General features: G+C 43.4%; 1 protein-coding gene across 1 annotated transcript in view; it reads left to right on the forward strand.

The window, feature by feature from the left end:
- The first annotated feature begins 379 nt into the window (after window positions 1-379).
- The window catches only part of LOC111604627 (centrosomal and chromosomal factor), a 34,585-nt gene continuing 12,455 nt past the window's right edge, over window positions 380-22,509 (forward strand). Inside the window, exon 1 of the mRNA XM_023322755.2 lies at window positions 380-627. Within this exon, the coding sequence (XP_023178523.2) occupies window positions 592-627 (36 nt within the window). The 5' untranslated portion in view covers window positions 380-591. The remainder of the gene's footprint in view (window positions 628-22,509) is intronic.

Genomic DNA, 22,509 nt, shown 5'->3' on the forward strand with positions numbered 1-22,509 from the left:
AACTCACAAGCGGAGAAGGCAACAACAATAATAACAGCAGCAGCAGCAACTAAAGTGCGCATGTGACAGGGTTGCCGACGAGTTTGAGGCTCGTCGCTCGCTGCTCGCTATGTGATTCGGCTCGGCACGAGGGCAACACTGGTTGACTAGTTGGCTGGCTGACTTGCCTGCTTTGCCTGACTGCTTGTTGGCCTGGTCCAAAGCTATTCAGTACGAACTCTGCACTTCGCACAACAAGACAACACAGCGACAGCGACAACGACAACGACGAAGACGACGCCAACGCGGCCAACGACAAAAAAGACGTAAAATTCTGCTAAAGCGCCAAAGCCAAAGCGAATTACTTAAATTTAATTTACGCGCCCAGTTCAAAACTTCATAGAGCCATTTTGATATCGAGCCTTGTTCAGTTAGTTGTGTATTCAAAATGTGGAGCTGTTGCTACCAATTGCAGCAGCAGAGGCCGCACTAGAAGGGCCTGCTGCACCTGCTCCCACAATTAGCCAATCTACAGCAACTACAACAACAGCACAAAAAGGCGCCAAAAATCAAAGAATTATTACAAGCAAGGAATTCCCCCGACTAACTGCAATGAAAACAATGAAAATGTGGACCGATGCCAAAAACGTGAGTAACCTGATCCTTAGTCAATGATCACACACACACACACACACACACACACACACACACACACAAGGTTAGACCCTAAGCCTTTGAAGCTTCTGCTCGCTGCTGATAATGATGCGATAGTTTAGTTCTTTTGTTTTGATTATTGAGCTTCAGCAGCGTTTACGCTTTGTCTGCGCTTCTGCTTTGGTGTGCGTTTACCGGTCGAGGCAATTGAAAAGCCATTTGGGGAATGCCAATGGGCACAGCTGCTTGGCCAGGGGTCGGGGGAACAGACGTTGGCACGCATCACGTAGCCACACAACAGGCAGACACGCATAGCATGCGTCGCCGTCGCAGTCGCGGTTGCCGTCGCAGTCGCCGTCGCCGTCGTCGTCGCAGTCGACAGCACTATCAATTCGCATGCTCATTCCACCATTCGTTCGCCATTCACCGTTCACCCATTCTTCTTCATTCCCATGTCGAGGCACAATCGAAGCAATGTAAACAAAAGCCAACGGCAAATATTTTTTTTTTTCTTTCAACTTGTTTTTGCTTGTTCTTCTCAGCAATTAAATGAAAGTTTTCGATGAGGTGCGACCATGGAATGTGCGCTGCGGGGCCAGCGGTGCCAACTGGGGGTGGCACCACATTGCAGAAGCCGGCGAGCAAAACAAAAACTGCAAAAATGTCATACGTCGTCCATTGTGTGCGTGCCGTGCAGCGCAGTGCACAATGTGGTGCGGTGCAGTGTGGTGCAGTGAGTGGGCCACGAGATGGCTCGGGGTCAGGGGGCATAGGCACTGTCTACTCACACACACACACACACACACACACGCATTTAACTGTCAGCAGCTGTAACTTTTCCATGGGCGGCATCTGACTGTGAGATACGCTAAATAATATCTCTACTATAATATATGCATATATCATAATATAATACCTTTATATTTTGTTTTCTTAACATCATCTTTGGCCAAGGCTGGTCTTGAGATATTCTTTGAGCATAAAGATATTCTATGGCTTTTAGCCTTACCCAAACGTAAACTAAGAATGGGAAAACAAATGTATTTATGTACACATGATGTACATATATATATATATATATATATATATATATATATGTATATATGTATGTGCATAGTATATGATAATTGCCTCGTATAAAGAAATATTTTACTTTAATATTTGTTTATTTGTAAATTGTGATTTAGTTTATTTGTTTATCGTTATTTAAAGAGATGCCAATGCCTGTGCTTTGCTTAGAAGCTAAAATGATTCACAGCATAAACTCAATTCCCAAAGTATTTAGAGTCAAAACAAACTTTAAACCGAACCTGGCCCGCACGTGTGATACAATATACCTTTAAATATTATTAATGCATACATACATACATACATACATACATACACACATCTACACACATTAGCTTGATCGATATAATTAAGCTCCATAATCTCGTCAGTAAATCGATAACAAGGCTGACATTTACGATAAGTTCGATGAGTGTTGTAGATCCCATTCGACTGGGCTTATCTAGACTTATATAAGCCATAAGATCTAAGTACTTTGTTTATAATGACACACACACATAGACAGACAGACAGACATACAAATAGACGCCACGAGTTGAACGAACTTCAGCTGGAATGAAGCGGACAAAGTTGATTAGGGAAGTTGGCTTGGCTGATTTCTAAAGTGGTCATAAACAAAGATGCCACTTGTCCTTGACACAGTGACAGGCAACCACAACAAAGTGCACACACACTCACACATACACACACAAATACGTATGTGTATTGTAGCAAGCATGACTTGCGCTTGGGCATTGGAACAGCGACGGCAACTGCGACTGCGGCGCTGCCGGCGGGAGACGACGCGTCGTCACTTCTCACACCCCAATGGAGATGGAGCACATTTCATTATCGGTGCCTGTGGCCGGGTCGTTCATGCAAATGCCTCCCGATTTTGCATAGCTTAGGTCAGTTTCCGTGCCATAAAAAAGCAAACAGCTGCAGCCGCAGCAGAACCCTTTTTTTTAGCCATATGTGAACATAAAAATATGTATGTGCATATAAAGGCATTTAACGGTTTTATGTGTATTTACCATTAGGCTTTCAATGGGCAATAATAATGGGGGCTGCTCTTTGCGGCGGGCCATAATTTATTGGCCACTTGTTCCTAAGCAGCGTCAGCCGTAGCAACCTGCCGCAACAGCGCACACACACACACACATACATTATACAGAGTGGCACACGTATGTAGCAGTACTATGAACGGGCGAGCGAGCAAACGGAGTGAGGAGTGAGCATTGAATGGCACTCGCTAATAAGCATCAAGAGCAGACACAAAAGGGCAAAAGCAAAACGAGCAACCGCAGCGACAGCAGCAACAACAACGGCAACAGCTGAGACTAGAGAGGCCGGTCAGGCAGCACGTGCTAAACACATTTAACGACAACTACAACAGCAGCAGCAACAACAACAACAACAACAGTAACAAGAGCAATAACGATAGCGTCAACAGTGGGCCGCGGTGTGCGGGGGGCACAAAAACGATTAAATTAAAAACCAAAACAAACTAAAGAAACGAGCGGCGACGTCGCTGTCGCCATCGCCATCGCCGTCGGCAGCGACGCCGACAGTGCCACGCGAGACGATGACAACAACAAGGAGAGATACTCGCACAACATGTTGAGTACACCAAAAAAAAAAAAAAAACACAAAAACAAGCAGCAACAACAACAACAATAAATGCGCATAATAAACGTCAATTTAAAATGCTAAAAGCTCAACGGCGACGTCAGCGCCAGCCGCGCAGTCAGCGACGACGCAGTCGGCGACAATAATAAAAAAGGCGAATCGCCAAAAGTTAAGAAGAAAATACAACACACATACAGACACACACACACACACACACACAACAACACAGTGGGAGACATGGTGACGGCAGCGTCGAACGACAGAGGCCAAAGTAAGCAATAAAAATAACCCTTTTTCCGGTTTTTTGTTTTGCTTTGCAGTTTCTAATCAAGAGAAAATACATAAAAAGCAAAATTGCCGTTGCGGCGACGGCGACGCCGACGGCAAGCTGACTGACTGAATGACTCTGAATGACTTTGTTGTCAGGCCGCTTCGGCACTCGCTAATTCTTTTGGCATCGGCCACACGCTCACACATAGAGATCTGTTTGCGTTTAAATGTGTCTGTGTGTGCAGGCACTTGGGTACATAATTTGAAGCAGCTAAAAGGGATTCCCCGATCCTTGAATACTTACGCCCCTAATCTTTTTAACGTGTGAGCTTTGTGAAAAGGCAGAGGCAAGATTCGAAATACTATTGAAAGAGGCGCTTTGCTGCTAATTAGACCTCTTAGAATAAACAGCCATAGGTCTAATTGGATATGAAGTGTGGTTGTGATGTGAATACTCAGAAGAGTCGCATGCTTATTCGCTATAAAGAATTTTACTTAGTCAACTAAACTATTTTTAAATTCAATTTGAATACAAAAATATAAAGTGGAATTTGAGCCAGTAATAACTTGGTGCTTGCAAATGTAAAAGTGAAATCTAGAATCTGATTGGATCAGCTGTTCTATACACTCATCGATTGGGTGTTCCCCAATCAGCAATCAGCGATTGCTCGAATTTTGCAGTCGCAGTCGCAGCCGCGGTCGCGGTCGCAGACAATATGCCTTGATAGCTTACTACTAATACTACAACTACAGCAACGAGCTGCCCAGCTAAATAAAGAGGCAATAAAAACAATAAAAATCATCTCACAGCGATTTACATAGCGATCAAAACAAAAAAAATTATAATACAAAAAATCAAGCACATACAGCTGGGGCCTCGTTCCGCGACCGGGTCGTCGACGTTGACGGCGATGGCAACAGCGACGGCGACGGCGACGGCGACGTCGAAGTCGATAGCGATGCCGGTATAATAAATAATTTCGATTTGACTTATATTATTAGCTAAATAAATAAAAATGAATGAAAAAAAAAAACAAACAAACAACGAGAGGCCGAGGCATGAATGAATAAAAGACAAGCCGGCGCCACAGACGCCGCCGTCGACGTTGACGAGAACGTCGCTGCCGCTATCGCTGTTGCCATCGCCGTCGCAGTCGCAGTCGCAGTTGCTGTCAACGCAAGCAGCGCTGCTTAGCGTGAGAAAAACCATTCAAATTGTCAAACGAGACCAAACGAGACCGAACGAGCCGGCGGCACATACATACGTAATTTTGTTTCTCTATTAAATGACAAATCAAACGAGCCAAGTTATTGACTGAATGCGAACAGTTCGAAAGTGATTGAGTTGGAAAGAACTTGGTCAGCAACGCTAATTTATTTATACAGTTATTCTGCCATTGATATTGATAATATATAATATTATTATGCAATTTTCTACAAAATGTATGACTACCAAGAAGACTTCAGGCTTAGAGCATCAAGACTAAAGAAAGTCACTGTCTTATGAACCTACGTACCTAAACATACTATAAACACTATAAAGAAACATCTTGCGGACTGAGCTAAGTTTAGCGAACCGTTAAGAACTTGGACCTTGAAATTGAAATATTTTATTTGGTTGCTTTACTCTAAGGTCAATAGAGTTTTTTTGACATTATATAGAGATACATAATGTTCAATGCTGCAATGCAACTATTTTCAGACGTCAATTGTCACCGTTGTTGCATGTTGCGTTTATCATGCTCTGCTGCTATGCAAACATAAACTCATTTTCCAGCCTGCATTTCGTGCCAGTGCCATACTGAACAGCTGTTCCATTGTTGCTGTTGTTGATGGCGCTGCAAGGAGCTAGCTATTAAGAGACGGCGTCACAACCGCAACTGCAACTCGTTTCCAGGCCCACGCCCACCTCCTTAACCACTTGCCATTCATACGCTTTGGCGCACGAAATCGCGTATCAAAACAAAAAGGCAACGACAGCAGCAGCAGCAGCAGCAGCGGTAACGGCATCGGTAACGACGTCGCAGTCACGTCGACGTCGACGCCGACGTCGCTGTTCTGAGCACAATTAATAAATTATAGACGGCGTTGGCAGACATTGTCCAAAAGGCAAAGCAAAGCACAAGCAGCCACCCAACATAGCGTCACGTGTAGCGAGAGAGGGAGAGACAGCAAGTGTGGGCGCGGAGGAGTGAGCAGAGGAGAAGCAGTGCTGTAGTGGCGGCACGCGAAACCAGTGATCAAAACAAAAACCGAAAAAACGAATTTATCATTACAATTACAACAAGGCAAAGGCAATAAAATTAATCAGCAATTCAAAAACTGCAAGTGGCTGTCGTCGTTGTCGTTGTTGTTGTTATTATTGATGTTGCTGTTGTTGTTGTTGTTGTTGCTGCTGTGGTTGGTTTAATAACCCGAAATAATCGCAGCCAGTGCTCAGAGGAGCAAAAGCAGGCGACGTATGTGCTAGACAGAGATGCACATATGCGTAGACAGACGAGAAGTAGAGCAGAGACGGACGCCGTGGTTGACGTCGCCGTCGCCGTCGTCATCATTAAAACAACATAAAAAGTAATAAATAAATATGAGTGTGAGCATTTTTGTATGCCTTGTGTGTGTATGTATATTTGAATGTGTTTGTGTGAGAACGAACGACCTTCAACTTCCTACCCCTGCTGAGCTGTGACGATGGCTACCTGTCTGTCAGCGTCAATGCTGGCGTCGCTGTCGTCGTTAGCGTCTCTGCCTGTTGACATTGATAGCTTCAACTGTAAACTTATACAAAAGCCATAAAGAGGTCTAGCAAAAATACGACTGCGAGTGCGAGTGCGAGCAGGAGAAGGAGAGGGAGAGGGAGAATGAGAGTGCCATGTGCAAGTGCAGAGCAATCAGCATAAATTAAAGTCGAATGCAACATGTGACTCTGTCTGAGATTTTTCGGCTGATGCTGCGCAACTTCGCAGTCGCCGTCGTCGTCGGCGTCGGCGTCGTCTGCGTCAGCGTTTGCGTCCCTGCCGCCTTGCTAAATATTTTGCATATGCAAATTCAAACGTGCACAACACACACACACACACGCGCGCACACACTCACATAATCGGATTGGTAATGCACCTTGCACGACGACGACGACGACGACGACAACGTCGCGAATTCGAACTTGTTTGAAGTCTTTTTTGGCCCAAAGAGAGAGGCAAAGGCGAGCGCGACAAGAGCACTCGCGCACTCGTGAGTTCGCCGCAACAACAGCAACAAAACTCGACAGCATGTTGCATGCAATAAGGAGTCAAACAAAAAAAGAACAACAACAGCAAGCAGCATGAAGCTTGCAGCCAGCATCCACAGCCCGTTGCAGGCCACTGCGGCAGCGTCAGCGGCAGCAGCGTAAACAAATTAAACTAATAAGCGCAAAAGGAACAACGAACGTAATCATAAAGTAAAATGCAAGAAACAGCGGTGCATTGCCAGAAGCAGCGACGTCGACGTCGCCGTCGCCGTTGCTGGCACAGCTTCGACTGTCCAAATCCAATATAACCTCAATCGGCAATCGCATTTCTTCCTTCGCGAGGAGCGCAACGCGCTGCTGCTTGCGGACATAAGCCACGGTCACAGCACGAGGAAAAGGAGGGAAGAGAGAGAGAGAGAGAGAGACTGATTCGCTAGAGTGGGTGGTCATATGTGTATGAGTGCATCAAAGTAGCATAATTGGCAACTGTAAAATCGACAAAAGCTACTACTGCTGCTGCTCCCAACTGCAGAATGAATTCAGAAGCTTTTGCTGTTGGCCAGCTCTAATCCGACTGCGATATGCAGGACAGGCAATCAGAATGGGAATAGAACAGTAGCTGGCTTGCATATTGGAAATTAAAATCGTGGCACAGCACAAGGGATGTGCCAAAGAGGATCTACAGAGCTTAAAGTACGAGGGCTTAGCACTCGTATCTCAAAATAGTAATTTGTTTGATAAAGTGTAGCGAGTTGGACTATCTTAATATTTAATTATTGCTCTATAGATTCACTTGTTAATCATTAAATTCCTGAGGTATATTAGACTACATAGACTGCTAGCAGCTAGAATAACTTCAGAATTATATTATCATAAACCCATTTATATTGTTTTTGGCTTATAGATAATAATAGATTATTTCAAATTGAATCGATATTCATGCAGCCCGCAACACGAACCCATATTCCTATTGTGACTAGGTCACTTAACTATCGACAACTTTGTGGGGTCATTTATAGATGTTAGCGTTGAATATCTAGGTCTGCTCATAAGTATGTATTATAATCTAGTCTAGTCAAAGTTTCAATTAGATATATCTGTGCACCTGATTGCATTCATCAATGATCCACAATGCTGCCTCCAACTGGAATGCTATAGGTGGAGCAGAGGAACGCACGATCGTTTCAACAGACTGAAAAGTCCCAAACAGCGGAGCAAAAATAGCCAGTCGCATACACATTTTGTTGTTTTGATAATTTTTAACTCGAGTGTCGAGTCGAATCGAGGCGGGGCGAGGCGAGGCGAGGCGAGTCGAGTCAAGCGTTGTGTCGAGTCATCCATCAGAGGGGCAAAAGCAACGGCAACGGCAACGGCAGACAACAGACAACAGACATCGCCGCCGACGACGACGCCGACATCTCCAAAAATAATGCCAGATACAAAGCTAGCTACAGCTACAGCTACAGCTACAGCTAGAGCTATAGAGCAACTGCAAAGCATTAACAGCACAAGGCCAACAGCTGGTCGCTCTGTCCGGTCTGGTCTCTTGTCTCGAGCCTCGGGTCGTCCGCGTCTGTTGGCGGCTGGCGTTCCGTTCCACATTCATCTGCGACGAACCTGCAGCATTTTTAGTGATATTTTCGAGTAACTAGCACACAACAGCAGCCGAACATGTTCAAAGTTTTTCGGATGCGACGGCGGCGCAACAACATCAGCAACACACACTCGCTCACACACACACTCAAGTAGCAAAATGCTGCCAAATACTTGGCCGCCACCCCCGTGGCAGAATCCCATTACCCGAACCGGCACTCGGCCAGCAACGTCGTCGTTCAGCAATTTCATTTCAACATGTTTGCAACAGCCAGAACTAAGAGCTAGCAGATCTCGCATCGAGAGCTGCTGCTGCTGCTGCTGCACATCCATTCAAACGAAAAAGTATCTTAAATTTTTGTTTGCTGTTGCCGCCGTCAACCCCTCGCATCTACCCCTACGACCAGCACCCCCGCAACCGGTTCAAGCCCTCGTCGTTGTGCGCTCTGCTCCGTACTTTATAGTCTTACTTTGTTGGTTTTCTACCCACAAGTCTTTCTCTTTTTCGTTGTCGTAGCAGCAAAAGCATCAGCAGCAACAGCAGCAGCAGCAAAAAACCGAGGGAAAAAAGAATTTTTTATAGGTATTATTTCGTTCCCACATACGCGCCGAGGCAAGCGTCAGTCAGTCAGGCAAGCGACGGCAAGGCATGAGGCAATGGCACAGGCACAGGCACAGGCAGAGGCAGAGGCAGAGGCAGAGTTAGTGGAACAGGCACGGGCAGAGGCGGAGGCGGAGGCAGAGGCCGTGACAGCGTCAGCGCATGTACAGACATATAAAACTCGATAGTAACAGGGTTGTCAAGTGTTTTTACTGAATTTAAAGATTTTTCTATTCATTTAATGGTAGATTGCAATAAAATGTTATAAAATAAATATTTAAATATTAAATAGGTCGATATTTACCTTCCTACCTACATAATTTTCATAATATGCATAATAATAATAAAATTAAATTAATTATCACTTATAAGTATAAAAATTTCAAATTTAATATAAATATGCATGAAAATTTAGTTTAAAAAAAAATTTTTTTATTACTAGCAAACAAAAATCTGTGAGCTGAAATCTGATCATCTAATTCAAATATAAAAGCAAAGATATACTTTCGTTAGTTGCAATTGTAAATATGAAATTTACGAAATACACAAAATAATCTCCGCCCACAATGTGAGTTCAATGCCGAAGGCATTGAAAAAACTTGACAACCCTATGTACTTATATTGCTGCTGCTGGCACTGCTGATGTTATGCCGCCTGTCTGCCAGCCAGCCTGCTTGCCTGCCAGCCCCGGACCCTGCTCCGAAATCTCCCTTCCCTTCCCTTCCCTTCACAACGATGAACCGCCTGACAGCGCACACGATGCGCCGCACAAATATCGTATCGCATTTACTCGGCACTCGCACCAGAGCCAGAGCCAAAGCCAGAGCTGTAGCTATATATTTTTGTAGGTTATGTGTATATAACAAAAGCAGCAGTGTGAGTCAATTGCGTTGCGATTGTGGGAGAGGCAGCCGAGCGAACGAACGAACGACCGAACGAGCGAACGTCGTTCCAACGAAACGAGCTCCGGCTCACTGTATATATGCGTTTATGCGTGTATGTGTGTGAATATCTGTACGAGGGTATGAAGTCTATGTATATACAGTGAGAGCTGCCTGAAAGCGCTGTTATGTGTTAAATCAGCATTTCGTATACACTGTGGTTGCCTAGGCGAGTGCTGACTGTAGCTCGCTGTATATAAAATGTTAAAACTCTGATTATGACGATGACGTTGAGCAAGAAGAGGCAGAGGACAGAGAGCAGGGGCATTGGCAGCAACGACTGCGGCAGAGCGGAGCCAGTGCCAGAGCCAGACCCAGAGCTAGAGTCGGAACACGAACACACACACACACAAACACAAAAAAAGTTTCAAATGGAAATTTTGAATTAATGAACGAAACGAAACGAAATGAACTAAACTGGTTTCATTTGTGCGCTGCTGCGCTGAGCCGCACTGAGCTGAGCTCTGAGTTGCTTTTACCCTCCTGCCCACTGTCCGCTGTTATTGTTGTAGTTATTGTAGCTGTTGTTGTTTTGCCGTCATTGCTTTGCTCGTTGTGCCGCTTTCTTGCGTTGCTCAGTTGAAAATATTTTCGCCTCGAACGAAAGAGGCTAATTAAGCCAAAGGAATTTCTCTGCAATTTTGTGTGCCGCCGCCACACACAACACAGCAATTGAGCTTTGAAAACTTGCTGTCGTCTTTGGCACAGCTGAGCGCAGCTTTTTCTAGTTGAAGTAGGAAGTGGCTGGATGCTATATGTTGCGGCTGAGAGCAGGAGAGCGGCATTTATTTAGCAGCGATGTTGGCGACGCAGTTAGAACATGTTGGCTGATCGGTTTTCTGTTTGATTGCCGTCGCCGTTGCCGTTGCCGTTGCCATCGCCGTCGCCGCAAATACTTACGTACACATGTATGTACGTTTTTCGCCGTACATTTGATTTTGCTTTGTTTTGATTTCGGTTTTTCAAGGCAATCAGGTGTAATATTTTTTCATTTTGCTCCGATGATCGCTGTGTGCTTGCGTCTCGGTTCCGATTGGGCGCCTTTTATCTTTGTTTAAATGGCGATGTCTGCGAGTATCTCTCTGTTATTGTTGCCGCTTGCTGCTGCTGCTGTTGCTGCGAAAAACAATCTAGCAAAGCGGAAATGAACGGGAAGGCATCTCAGGCGATCAATCGAGATTTTGAGATCGAGTGGTTCGCTCTCGAACAAGTGCAGTCGTTGCTTGGAACGTGTTCTCCATGGGTTCGATTGCCGTTCAAGCCGTGGCAATGTTTGTTTTCCTTCTCTCGTTGATTGTTCCTGGCCTCCTCTCTCTATCTGCGTGCGATGCCAACCGCAATTGCTTCCTGTTCGACTCTAAATGCGCCTCTTATCAGTTTCGGCTTGAACTGCTTAGCTCAGCTGGTCAGGTCAGAGCCGCCTCCTCAACAGGTTGATGGGTCGCATTGTTACGTTGCAGTTGGTGCAAGCCCAAAGACATAACATGTAATATGTCTTATGAAACGGGATGACAGCTTTGCACACTTTTTACTCAATTATATGGCCAGATTCTAAGCTCTGCCAATAGCAGTTTATTCAGAAAATTCACAAGCACGTTCTCTCTTATCAGTTATGTGAGCGCTATGCATATGATCGACACTTCATTTAGATTACCGAACTTTTGGCAACAGTTCAGATAATGAGACCTACTTTCATAATCAGAAGAAAGTCTGCTATACCTATATGAATAAGCATATGTATATATATGTAAATATACGTAAATACGTACATACATATGTAAGTACATGTCTACATCTATGTATGTATGTAAATGAATTGAGAGAAATGATAGTAGTCACATTTCCTGAATATTCAGATCCTTGACTGTAGAAGCCTTTAAATCCGAATGATGAAAGTTTAAACAAATGTATGCATATGTATGTAGCACAGGAAACTTATGGTTAAATCTTTGATTTTGGATATCTGATATCAGAATAACTGTGCTTAACAGTAAAGAGTTAAATGTTATTTACATACATACATACATATGTGCGTGTGTATGTACATACATATAAAGCAAATATACGCATAAGTAAAAAGGGCAAATTCGTTTCAATGTATATGTACTTACGTATGTAAATGAATAGAATATATACATGTCAAAAAATATTTTATATTATATATATATATATTCAGATATATATATATATATATATATATATATATATATATATATATATATTTGTATATTCATATATACATTCATCCACATATCAAACTGAACTTTTTAAATTAATTCTTATAGCTGCAAATATATAAAATATTTTTAACTTTAGCTTTTTCCTTTTAACTCTTTACTTTGCTTTAAAATAAATTTAAAAATCCTTGGAAATAGATGAAATTTATTTTCACATACATACATATATAAAAAATACCTAAAATTTTAATTAAATAATTAATAGAAGTTTCCTCATATCTATTACAGGATAATATATATATATATATATATATGTATATATATGTATATTTTTTTATACTGTAATAAATTTGAGGATACTTCAATTAATTATTTTATTAAAATTTCTGGTATTCCTCAAGTAGGAGAGTTACGATATTATCTTAAATTTACTATTTAATGAGAGACATTACCAAGTAATACTCATATTTAAAGCATCCTTTAGTACAGATTTGCCTGCGTCCCATTTCGATATATGATATCTGAGTTATAGATCATAGCAGTTAAACACATTCTTTATAAATAGTAAGGATAGTCAAGAACTTATTAAGAACAATAACTGAAAGAAAATGAATTTATTTGTAGTCCTAGTTACCGCCCATAGATCAGGCCGACTGCAATTTCAAGTATTTCATGTTGCATTTGTGGCATTCTGTTCGAAGACTAACAATATTATAGCACTTTCAATAGATTTTTAGTCGCAACAAGTCCAAGTCGTGGCAAACAAAAAATAATATGCAGGATGGTTCCTGGTTGGACGCTGCCTCTGCCACCTGTTTTGCAACACGATCGCGCTTTTTATGCCCAAGTTTTAGTGCAGTTGTTGTTGTTGTTGTTGTTGCGACTGAAAACCCGTCTAAATCTAAAAGCGATGCAACATGTGTGTGCGTTTGAGAGTGCCGGCAAAGCGGCTAGCACTCAATGGAGACAGATGTGGGCAAATCGCAGTGGGCACCGTGTGGGTGGGGGTGAGCGGAGGTTCGATGGGGTTGCCATTGCCGCTCAGTGGGTGTAAGTGCTGGCAAAGCAAAAATATTTGCACGCACGCACACACACACACTAATACACCAAGAGGCGTTGGTTGAACACGCGTGTGGGCGGTTGCGCAACGCAGCGGCCGCCGTCAAACGGCAACGTCAACGCCGACGTCGACGTCGACGCCACTTGCATTGAACTCGGAAGTAAGCGCAATAGAGAATAATACCAAACCAGTTAGCAACATGCAACATCATAATATATTCAAATCGCCAGCGCCGACAGCCCCAACAGCGACGTCGACGTCGACGTCGACAGCGGCCGCGACAGCGAGCAGCATCTAGCGAACCGACGCGTCGTCGACGACAATGTTTAGAGCGCCAGGCGACGCCGCTTTTACTCTCACGTGAAAAGTTTGCTGCTCAACGACGCCGTCACGAATTAAACTAAACAACCACCCGACATGGCTAAACAAAAAAACCAAAGATTACAACCAAAATACGAAAAAATAACAAGGAGCAAGCTGGCATGCCCGACTGCCAAATACCTTGCAAAGCACTTCTGAAACAGAGCGAAGCCCCAAAGTTTAATAACTTTAAGTTTTGAATTTTGTATGGGGTTTATGTATGTTATGTATGCAATATCTTACTATCTATATCTATCTATCTATACCTATCTATCTATATCTATCTATCTATATCTATCTATCTATACCTATCTATCTATATCTATCTATCTATATATATCTATCTATCTATCTATCTATCTATATCTATCTATCTATATCCAACTATCTATATCTATCTATCTATACCTATCTATCTATATCTATCTATCTATCTATATCTACCTATCTATATACATCTATCTATATCTATCTATCTATATCTATCAATATCTATCTATCTATCTATATATATCTATCTATCTATCTATCTATCTATATCTATCTATCTATATCCAACTATCTATATCTATCTATCTATACCTATCTATCTATATCTATCTATCTATCTATATCTACCTATCTATATACATCTATCTATATCTATCTATCTATATCTATCAATATCTATCTATCTATCTATATCTATCTATCTATATCTATCTATCTATATCTACCTATCTATATACATCTATCTATATCTATCTATCTATATCTATCAATATCTATCTATCTATCTATATCTATCTATCTATATCTATCTATCTATATCTATCTATCTCTATCTATCAATATCTATCAATATCTATCTATCTATCTATATCTATCTATCTATATCCATCTATCTATATCTATATGTCTTTCTAAAAACATTGAAAATTTGCTTGAGTTTTGGTTAGTTTTATCCCTAGGGAAGCATTTATATATAAACATTTATGAGAAGAAGAATCCTGAGAAATAATTGAATAAGTCTAAAGGAAACTAGACTAAGTACTTCTCTTCTCAAGCTTCTCAAGAAAGTTTAACATTTTCATAGTTAGATAGATTTTTTATTTGTAGATGGATCAATGCTTTACTTTAGTAACTTTGGCTGCGATCTTTGTATCCTTAATGAATATAGTTAATGAACATCTCATAGGCTGAGCATTATTTAAATAATTCCATTATTTAAGCATTCCATCCAGCACAAGATCTTTCCTGCTCAAGCATAGTGAGTCAGGATTCACATCGAGCTCCTGCTCGGTATATTAGGTTAAAGGGCAACATGCACTTGTCGCTGTGAGGCGCAGGGTGCTCTGCCGCTCGCCTTTTGACTTGCCAAATATAATGACATCATGTGAGCCAACAGGCGACAACGGCGCACGCATCAATGCCGCAGCAGCGACAGGGGCAGAGCCAGAGCCAGAGCCAGATACAATGGGGCAATAAAAACAAAAGCGAAACACAAATGCCGAGAAATTGGTTCAGGTTCAGTTTCAGGCGGCACCCCGTTTAGAGTCCGCGCAGTCAGTCGTCGTTTGTCCACAGCCAGCAGAAGAAGTCAAAGTCGATAGCGATGTCAGGCTGAGAGCCGAGCGCTGGCGTCGCTGGTAGCGCCGCTTGCGCTGACCTTCAATCAAAATTCGGCAAGCGAATTAGAATTGGCGCGCGATTTGCTTTCCGATTGGATAAATGCAACTTTTTGCTAGGGCCAAAAGATAAACTGGCCAAGCAATAAGAAGACGAAAACAAATATCAGCTAGCACAGAGCTCATGCAGCAGTAGCAGCAGCCGCTGCTATTGCAAAGCGAACGGCAAAAATGTTTCAAGGCGAAATTCGCACAGCGATATCGTCGCTGCCGCCGCTGCTGCGTCATGGTAACAATAACAACAACACACTCAGTTCGCCTGCCAGCCAGCCAGCCAGCCAGCCAGTCAGTCAGTCAGTTCGTCGCATAAAATAGCACAGAGCGCACACGAAGCGGGCGACGAGCTAAAAACAACAACGAAAAAGTACCTGGCACGGCTACAGCCACAACAGCAACAACGACTTTGACGACGACGTGCCCAAAAGCCCAAGCACTCGCAGATACAGATACAAATGCAGCGAACAGAGATACAGCTACAGCGCTGAAATAAACAAAAATGTTGAACAAAGCAGCGACGGCAACAGCAATAGCAACAGCAACGGCAACGGCAACAGCAACGGCGGCCTCAGCAGCAGCACCATAGACCGCCCAACAGCCACAGCTCGAATTCAGTTTTAGTTTTCGCTGCGACGGCAACGGCAACTGCGACGGCAGTTTTCAGTTTTGCTTTTGCTTCCACTTTGCGTTGCCTTCGCACATACCACAGCGAAACTCATGCACACGAACACGCACACACACTCACATACACATGCATGCGTCAGTCTCTCCTCTATATGTGTGTGTGCGCGCTGTGGAAATGTACCTTTATATAAACGACGACCCAGCACAACACTACACGAAATCCCAACTGACAAGACTGCCAACACACAAACGCAATATACATGCTTATATACACACGCATACACAAATATATATACACACATTTATATATACATATGAATATACACGTATATACAAATATATATATTGTATGAGTGTGCGTTTGTGTGTGTAGACAGTTACTCAGCGCTGTGTAAGAGTTGCCATACTGTTATGAATCGTCAAAGCATGGGAATCGAAATAGCAAGACAATAGGAGCGAATATTTTCCAGTTATTTTTGTAGCTTTTGGCTAATTGACGTGAAATAGAAATTTTAGAAATTATAACATTTAGCTAAAATGATACTTAAGAGTCTAACATATATTTATTTGATTTATGTAGATTCACATATGTCGATATAGATGTTTGAACTATTTGAGATCTTATCATACATATTTATATTATTGTTATATTTGAGTATAATAAATGAAAACAACTGTGTTCCCTAAAATATTATTAGAACATATTTAAAGTTTGGTAATACTAAAATTTATATTCGTATCAGTCTACATAATTATTTATATTTGAAATATAAAAATAATTTTTTATGAACAGAGGGCTCTTAGGTTGACAAGTCAGCTATAATATTGTACTGCATCGAATGCCTTTCAGTTGTTTGCCAGCTAGTTATACAATCCAATCGAAAGACTTTCAAATATCACCTCTCATCGGCACACCAGATCTGGCAACGCTGGCAGCGTTTAAATAACAGTCGCTGCTGATGCCACTGCCACTCCTACGACCGGCAACCGGGGCCGTTTGCACAACGTTCGCTGCGATATTGCTTTGGCTCTGGGTTCGCTGCTACCGCTGTTGCTGGCTGTCTTTATTTTACTGAAATTATCATGCTGGCAATGCTGTCGATTTCCCATGCAGCTGGCAATGCCAGCAGCTAAAGTGTTGCCGTCGCCACCCTCCCCGTTCGCTGACAACGGACAAACTCGTTCAATTTCAATGCTTTTTACATAAGTGCGCGTCGTTTGCTTGCCCCGGTGCGAGTAGAGCGGCTGTCGTTCTCTCTCGTTCGTTCCCTCGTTCATTCGCTCATTCGTTCGCTCGGCTGTTCATGCTGTTGTGTGAGTGTACCCTGTACAGGGGTGCATTTACTAAAAGTATCTGTAGCTAGCGTTTGTGTACGAGCGCGCTTGTATATGTGTATCTGTGTGCGTGCGTCGTTGCTGGTTTTGCTGCCTGCTGCCTGCTTCTTGAGCGCTTGCCAGTTTATTTGTGATTTTAGCATGGCAGACTGAGGTACACGTCGCTCTTGCAATCGTGTCGAACGCAAACCGATACGAAAAAATTCGACGTAAATTTCTGGTCTCGTACTTGCAGCAGCGCGCGTAATTCAAAGTTATCAAAACAAGCCACAAATAATATTCATCCAAATAACATTGCAGTTCAAAAAGTGTGTGCATACAGTTAATACCAAACTAGTTCAATTGGCAATACAAAGTATATATATACTTGCATACATATATATATATATATATATATAGATGTATGTACTTCAACTCCAAAGTGAATCACAGAGAAAACAATAAGAAGTTCTACGTACTAATAGTGCCACCAAAATGTCATCTGTTCCCTGTGATGTGGTGGACAATGCGGCTGGCTCCATGCATCTACTGCTGGCTGCCCTTTAAGTTACCGCCCAAGATATTATATCTAGTGACTCAAATCTAACAAATTTCAAAATAATAATAAACTGGTAATAGTGACAACAGCACGCCCAAGTGCCAGGTGCTAGTAGCTGCAACTATATTTTACTTATTTTCTTGCTACGGCCATTGGCTATTTTGATAAATTGGATAAACGCAATAATCGCGCATCTCCTGAAACGGCTCAGCCGAAAATGTGCACTGAGGTGAGTCTACATAGATCATAGATCAGCATCACGTTGCTGATTTACCTTCATATATATGTATATTAAAACAGTTAGAAAGCAGCCAAAGACTTTGGCCAACAGACAGTTCAAATCGACTGCCAATTGGATCTGCGATTTGGCGGGCGAAAACTACCTGCCACCAGCTCGCGGCCAAAGGTTTTCCAGGTGTCCCACTGATGATGCCAACAAAAGTATATTTTACTTTTGATCATAGATAGCATAGCAAATACACATATATCTATTCAAGTTGTATATTTCTGAAGCATTCAGAGTCTTTCCCGATGGTTATATAATAAGGATTATTCATTTTCCTGGATTAATTTCAATAAACATCTAATTCAGAATGTCAATACTCGTAACCAAGAGCTCTCTGAGATACTTTCTTGAACCCTCTACTCATCAGCTCCGTTTCAAATTAGTTTTTTGAACAAACTCTCGTAATTTAAACCTAACGATAAATGAGAAATAGAATTAACTTTTTGGCATATGCTCAGCCTTTAGGCTCAATGTTCTTCTAAGCCAACTTTAGTTTATCTACTTACGTTGGAGCTTGCAATTGGTTTCAGCAAGCCACTGGCTGGCTTATCAGTGCAACATGAACTTGTCTCAAGTTCAGTCTCTGTTGATAACAGATTGTGTTTCCCCGGCTGCCCGACTAAACAAACCGCAGCTGGCGCTTCCATTCATAAGCATTTTACATTTTTGGTGAATCATTCAAGTGCCCCTCTCTTTCGCTCTCTTTCTGTGGGCAGCTTTCATATTTTGTGTGTGCGTCGCTCGCTGTGTGTTGCACCTTTTACTTAGAAATGCGCGTAAATGCTGACTGAAGCTTCAACATGTGGTTTCAATACGGAATTTTCTGCACCGCCTACACTTATTGGCTTTGCCAGTGGATGTTGTTCGTGCGTGGGTGGGTGGTTGGTTGGTTAGCTTTGGGTCTACAGCGCTCTATGAGCGTCTGTGTGTGCACTTCATACACGTATGCCTATGCATATGCATGTGTGCAACTTGGCCTTTGTTGCATGCAGGATAATAAAGGGCAAAAGCACAGACACTGACACAGTAACAGTCACAGTCACAGTCCCTCCTATAGCGCTTATCACAGCAGGCACAACAACAGTTGTGCTCCCTTGTCATGTAAACAATGCAAAAGTTGCACGTGGTGGCGTTACCATCATGCAGCGCCATCTATTGGCACACATTTGCGTTAACGCAATATGCTAAATAGCTGCCGACGCCGCTGCCGGCTAAGCTGGCGTCGACATCTTCATTGTCTAATGCAACAATTGTTTGGACGCTGACGTCGCAGCCGCGCCGCAGACAGCTGACTTTGGGCCCGTTTAATTAATTACAGACACACACTCAACAGTACTCGGCACACAACACAGTAAAAAAGTAAATAAATAAAGAAGAATAATAAGAAAAACAGCAACAAACTTTTAGTGGACGTCGCCTCAGTCGCAGTCGTAGTCGCAGTCGCTGTCGCAGTCGCAGTCGCAGTCGCAGTCTCAATCTCAGTCGACGTCGCTGCCCATTAAGTTTTCTCTTTCGTTAGCGGCTAAAGTAGCGTGTTGTAAAACGCAAGCGTCGCTGCTGCCGTTCCAATCGCAATCGCAATCGCCGTCGCGTCGCAGTTGACGCCGACATCAGATTTATATTAATTTCTTAGTTCCGATGCAGCAGACGTTTGTGCACTTGCTGTGATGAGCTGGTTAAGTAATCTGCCTAAAATAAGATGAGTTCGATGTGTATAGCTTAAGATATATTTAGTTATCTATTTAATGTTAGTCTCTTAGTTAGTTGCGTGACTCTAAAACATATCTTTAAATATTATAGAAATTATAGTTGATAAGGTTGTCTGATTTGCTGTTCATTTAATTTCACTTTATTAGTTAATGCCACAGATTGTTGCTTCTAAAGGGCATCGCTGCTTCGGCAGTCACATGCATAAATTTTCGCGAAAATATGCTCTCATTATTTGCTCTGTGCCTTACTTTTAATTGTTCTTTATAGCTGGCATGGTGTGCGTGTGTGTGTGAGTTGTTATTGTTTTTTAGGGTGGTGCAAATTCCGACACGAGACTTAATTCACTTAATTGAGCAAGCAGCGACGGCGACGGCGACGGCGACGACGGCTATGACAGCAGCGTAGACAGCGACGTTGACAGCGTGCTGAGAGCATCGACGTTGACGTTGGCGTCGCTGCTGCTGTTGCGACGGCACTAATAGTTTAAACTTGGCGCCGTTCCGGCATGGTCCCAGACCCGGACACGGACCCAGCTCCGACAGCGCAATTGGCATCGGCTACAGCTTTAGATCTTCTTCTTCTTCTTCTTCTTCTTGTTTTTGTTGGGCATTTGATTTCACTTTCAGATACATTAACACAAGTGCGCTGCCTGCGCACGCCTTTTGAGTTGTGAGTTATTGGTAGCAGTGGCACAGTCCACAGGCAGTGTAGGAAGCGAGGCTGGGTTGGGGGCTGTTGCTGTTGTTGTTGCGGGGGCAGTGGCAGGGGCAGGCGGGCAGCCTCCTGTGCCATTTTCTTTGCTCTTCGATTTTATGAATGAAAACGCGAAGGCGCAACGCGACTTGGTCGTTCGTTCGTTGTGGCTTACTTGCTTTGGTTGCATCGCTTTATTTGCATGCATGTGGCAGGCAGGACACACACACACACACACACACGCACACTGTTACATGGCTGCTGCCATAAAAATGCCTTTGGGGGCCCGACTTGCGACGCGTCGCCGTTGTCGTCATCATCGTCATTGTCCTCGTCCTCGCGCCACATGTGTGTTGCTTGTGTGTGTGTGTGTGTGTGTGTGTGTGTGCGGATTCCATTAATGGCATTATTATCCTTTGCGACCCATCTGGTCTGGCTGCTGGCTTTTTAATTTTGCCTGCTTCTTAAACTTGTTGCTTGGCGGTCAAGTGCACCACGGAAAGCGAAAACCTCTCAATGATAAAGTTTAAGTAATGATAAAAGGAAGGCAAAAGCCGTTTAAGGGTTGCACCCTGGCGCCCCCAACCCCCAACCCCCAACCCTGCGACGCGCTGTCTGCGCCTTTTGTCCTTCACGTAAAAGTCTGTCCTCCTGCACAGCCTTGACGCAAAAATGTAAACAAAATGCCGCATGGCCATTTGGGAAACTGACGCACACACACAGAGAGTTGGCGAGGTATGCACAGGTAGCCATCAGCAGGTGAGCTAAGAGGGCGCCCAACTTGTCGCGCATGAGTAATCGACTGAAGTCACGACTTTAAACGGAAAAGCCACTTCGTGCGCGAAACTTTCAATGCTGAAGAGATCGCCCCAGCTCTAGAAAAGAATGCATAAGGCCTTATATTATATATAAAGCTATAGCACTCTCGATACTTGAGTAATTCTTAAGCTTCACTTAGCTGAGCTCGCCTAGGAAAAACTCTATGAATTACGATCAAATTTGAGCTATTTTATAGCTGAGGGCTCACCTAGCTATCAAGGTGCAATCATATGATATGATATGCTAGTCGAATGCCATATTTCCCCTGGCTATATCCCCTGGGATATCTGACTTGTGTCTGCTTTGGCGTCCTTGTCTAGTGTCCAACTATTGACTCGACAAATTTGTCAAACCATTCAAAAGCAGCTGACAAATTGACAAGCGCAAGACATTGACCATCGCACAGCAGTGGCAGCCGTGGCAGCCACAGCGGCTCGCTTGACCGATTGACTGGGCTGCTTAACAGATTTACAAACTCGAAACGTGCCACATGCTTATATATGGTGGATTTACTACACGGGTCCGTCGTTGCAGCTAATGTATGCCCAAAGCGCGCAACAGCTACAACAACAAACAGCTGTGTGGCTGCAGCCAGCGTGTTGCACAAAATCTTATCAATGAATGCGCATCACTTGCACTTGTTTGCGCTGGCTAACTAACACGCAGCAAGGGGCAAGTGAAGGAGGGGGCATTTACCGGCGACTTAAATGGTGCGGCGTTGCAGCGATGACGTGACGCGCAGATGCAACAACAACAGCAACAAACTGCAGCAGCTACATATATGAAGATACAGATACATTTATGGCTTTGCTGCAGATGCACGCACACAATTAAATCGCTTGCCGCAAATTTGCGGTTGCGTCACCTACTTAGCGCGCTCGCCACTCGGACACTTGGACGCTGTGTGCAGTGCGCCGAAGGATAACCCAACAACAATCAACGGAATCGTTTAGCTGCTAAAATTTCCATTAAGCTAAATTAAAGTTATCGTGCGGCGGCAGCGCAGTAACGCGAAGACTAACAGCGCCGTCTTCGCACCACCCGCCGACCCGCCGACCCACCGCGCAGACCTTTCGTAGCTGTTACAAAGCTCTTCCATTTTCATTTCTCATGCGTTGCGTTGCGCTGCGTTACGTTTCGCCCGCCGCCAACCGCCCGCGCCACGTTTGACAATCAACGAGGACGTCTCTCGCTCTGCCCACGTACAACGTGCAATTCGAAAAGTGGTTTTCATGGCATCATGGCCCAAAAACCACCACCACCACCACCACCATCACCAGCCCAATCACCCACCCATGGCAAGAGC

The sequence above is a fragment of the Drosophila hydei genome, unplaced genomic scaffold (assembly GCF_003285905.1).
Source record: "Drosophila hydei strain 15085-1641.00,03,60 unplaced genomic scaffold, DhydRS2 tig00000063-arrow-pilon, whole genome shotgun sequence".
Lineage (NCBI taxonomy): Eukaryota > Metazoa > Arthropoda > Insecta > Diptera > Drosophilidae > Drosophila > Drosophila hydei.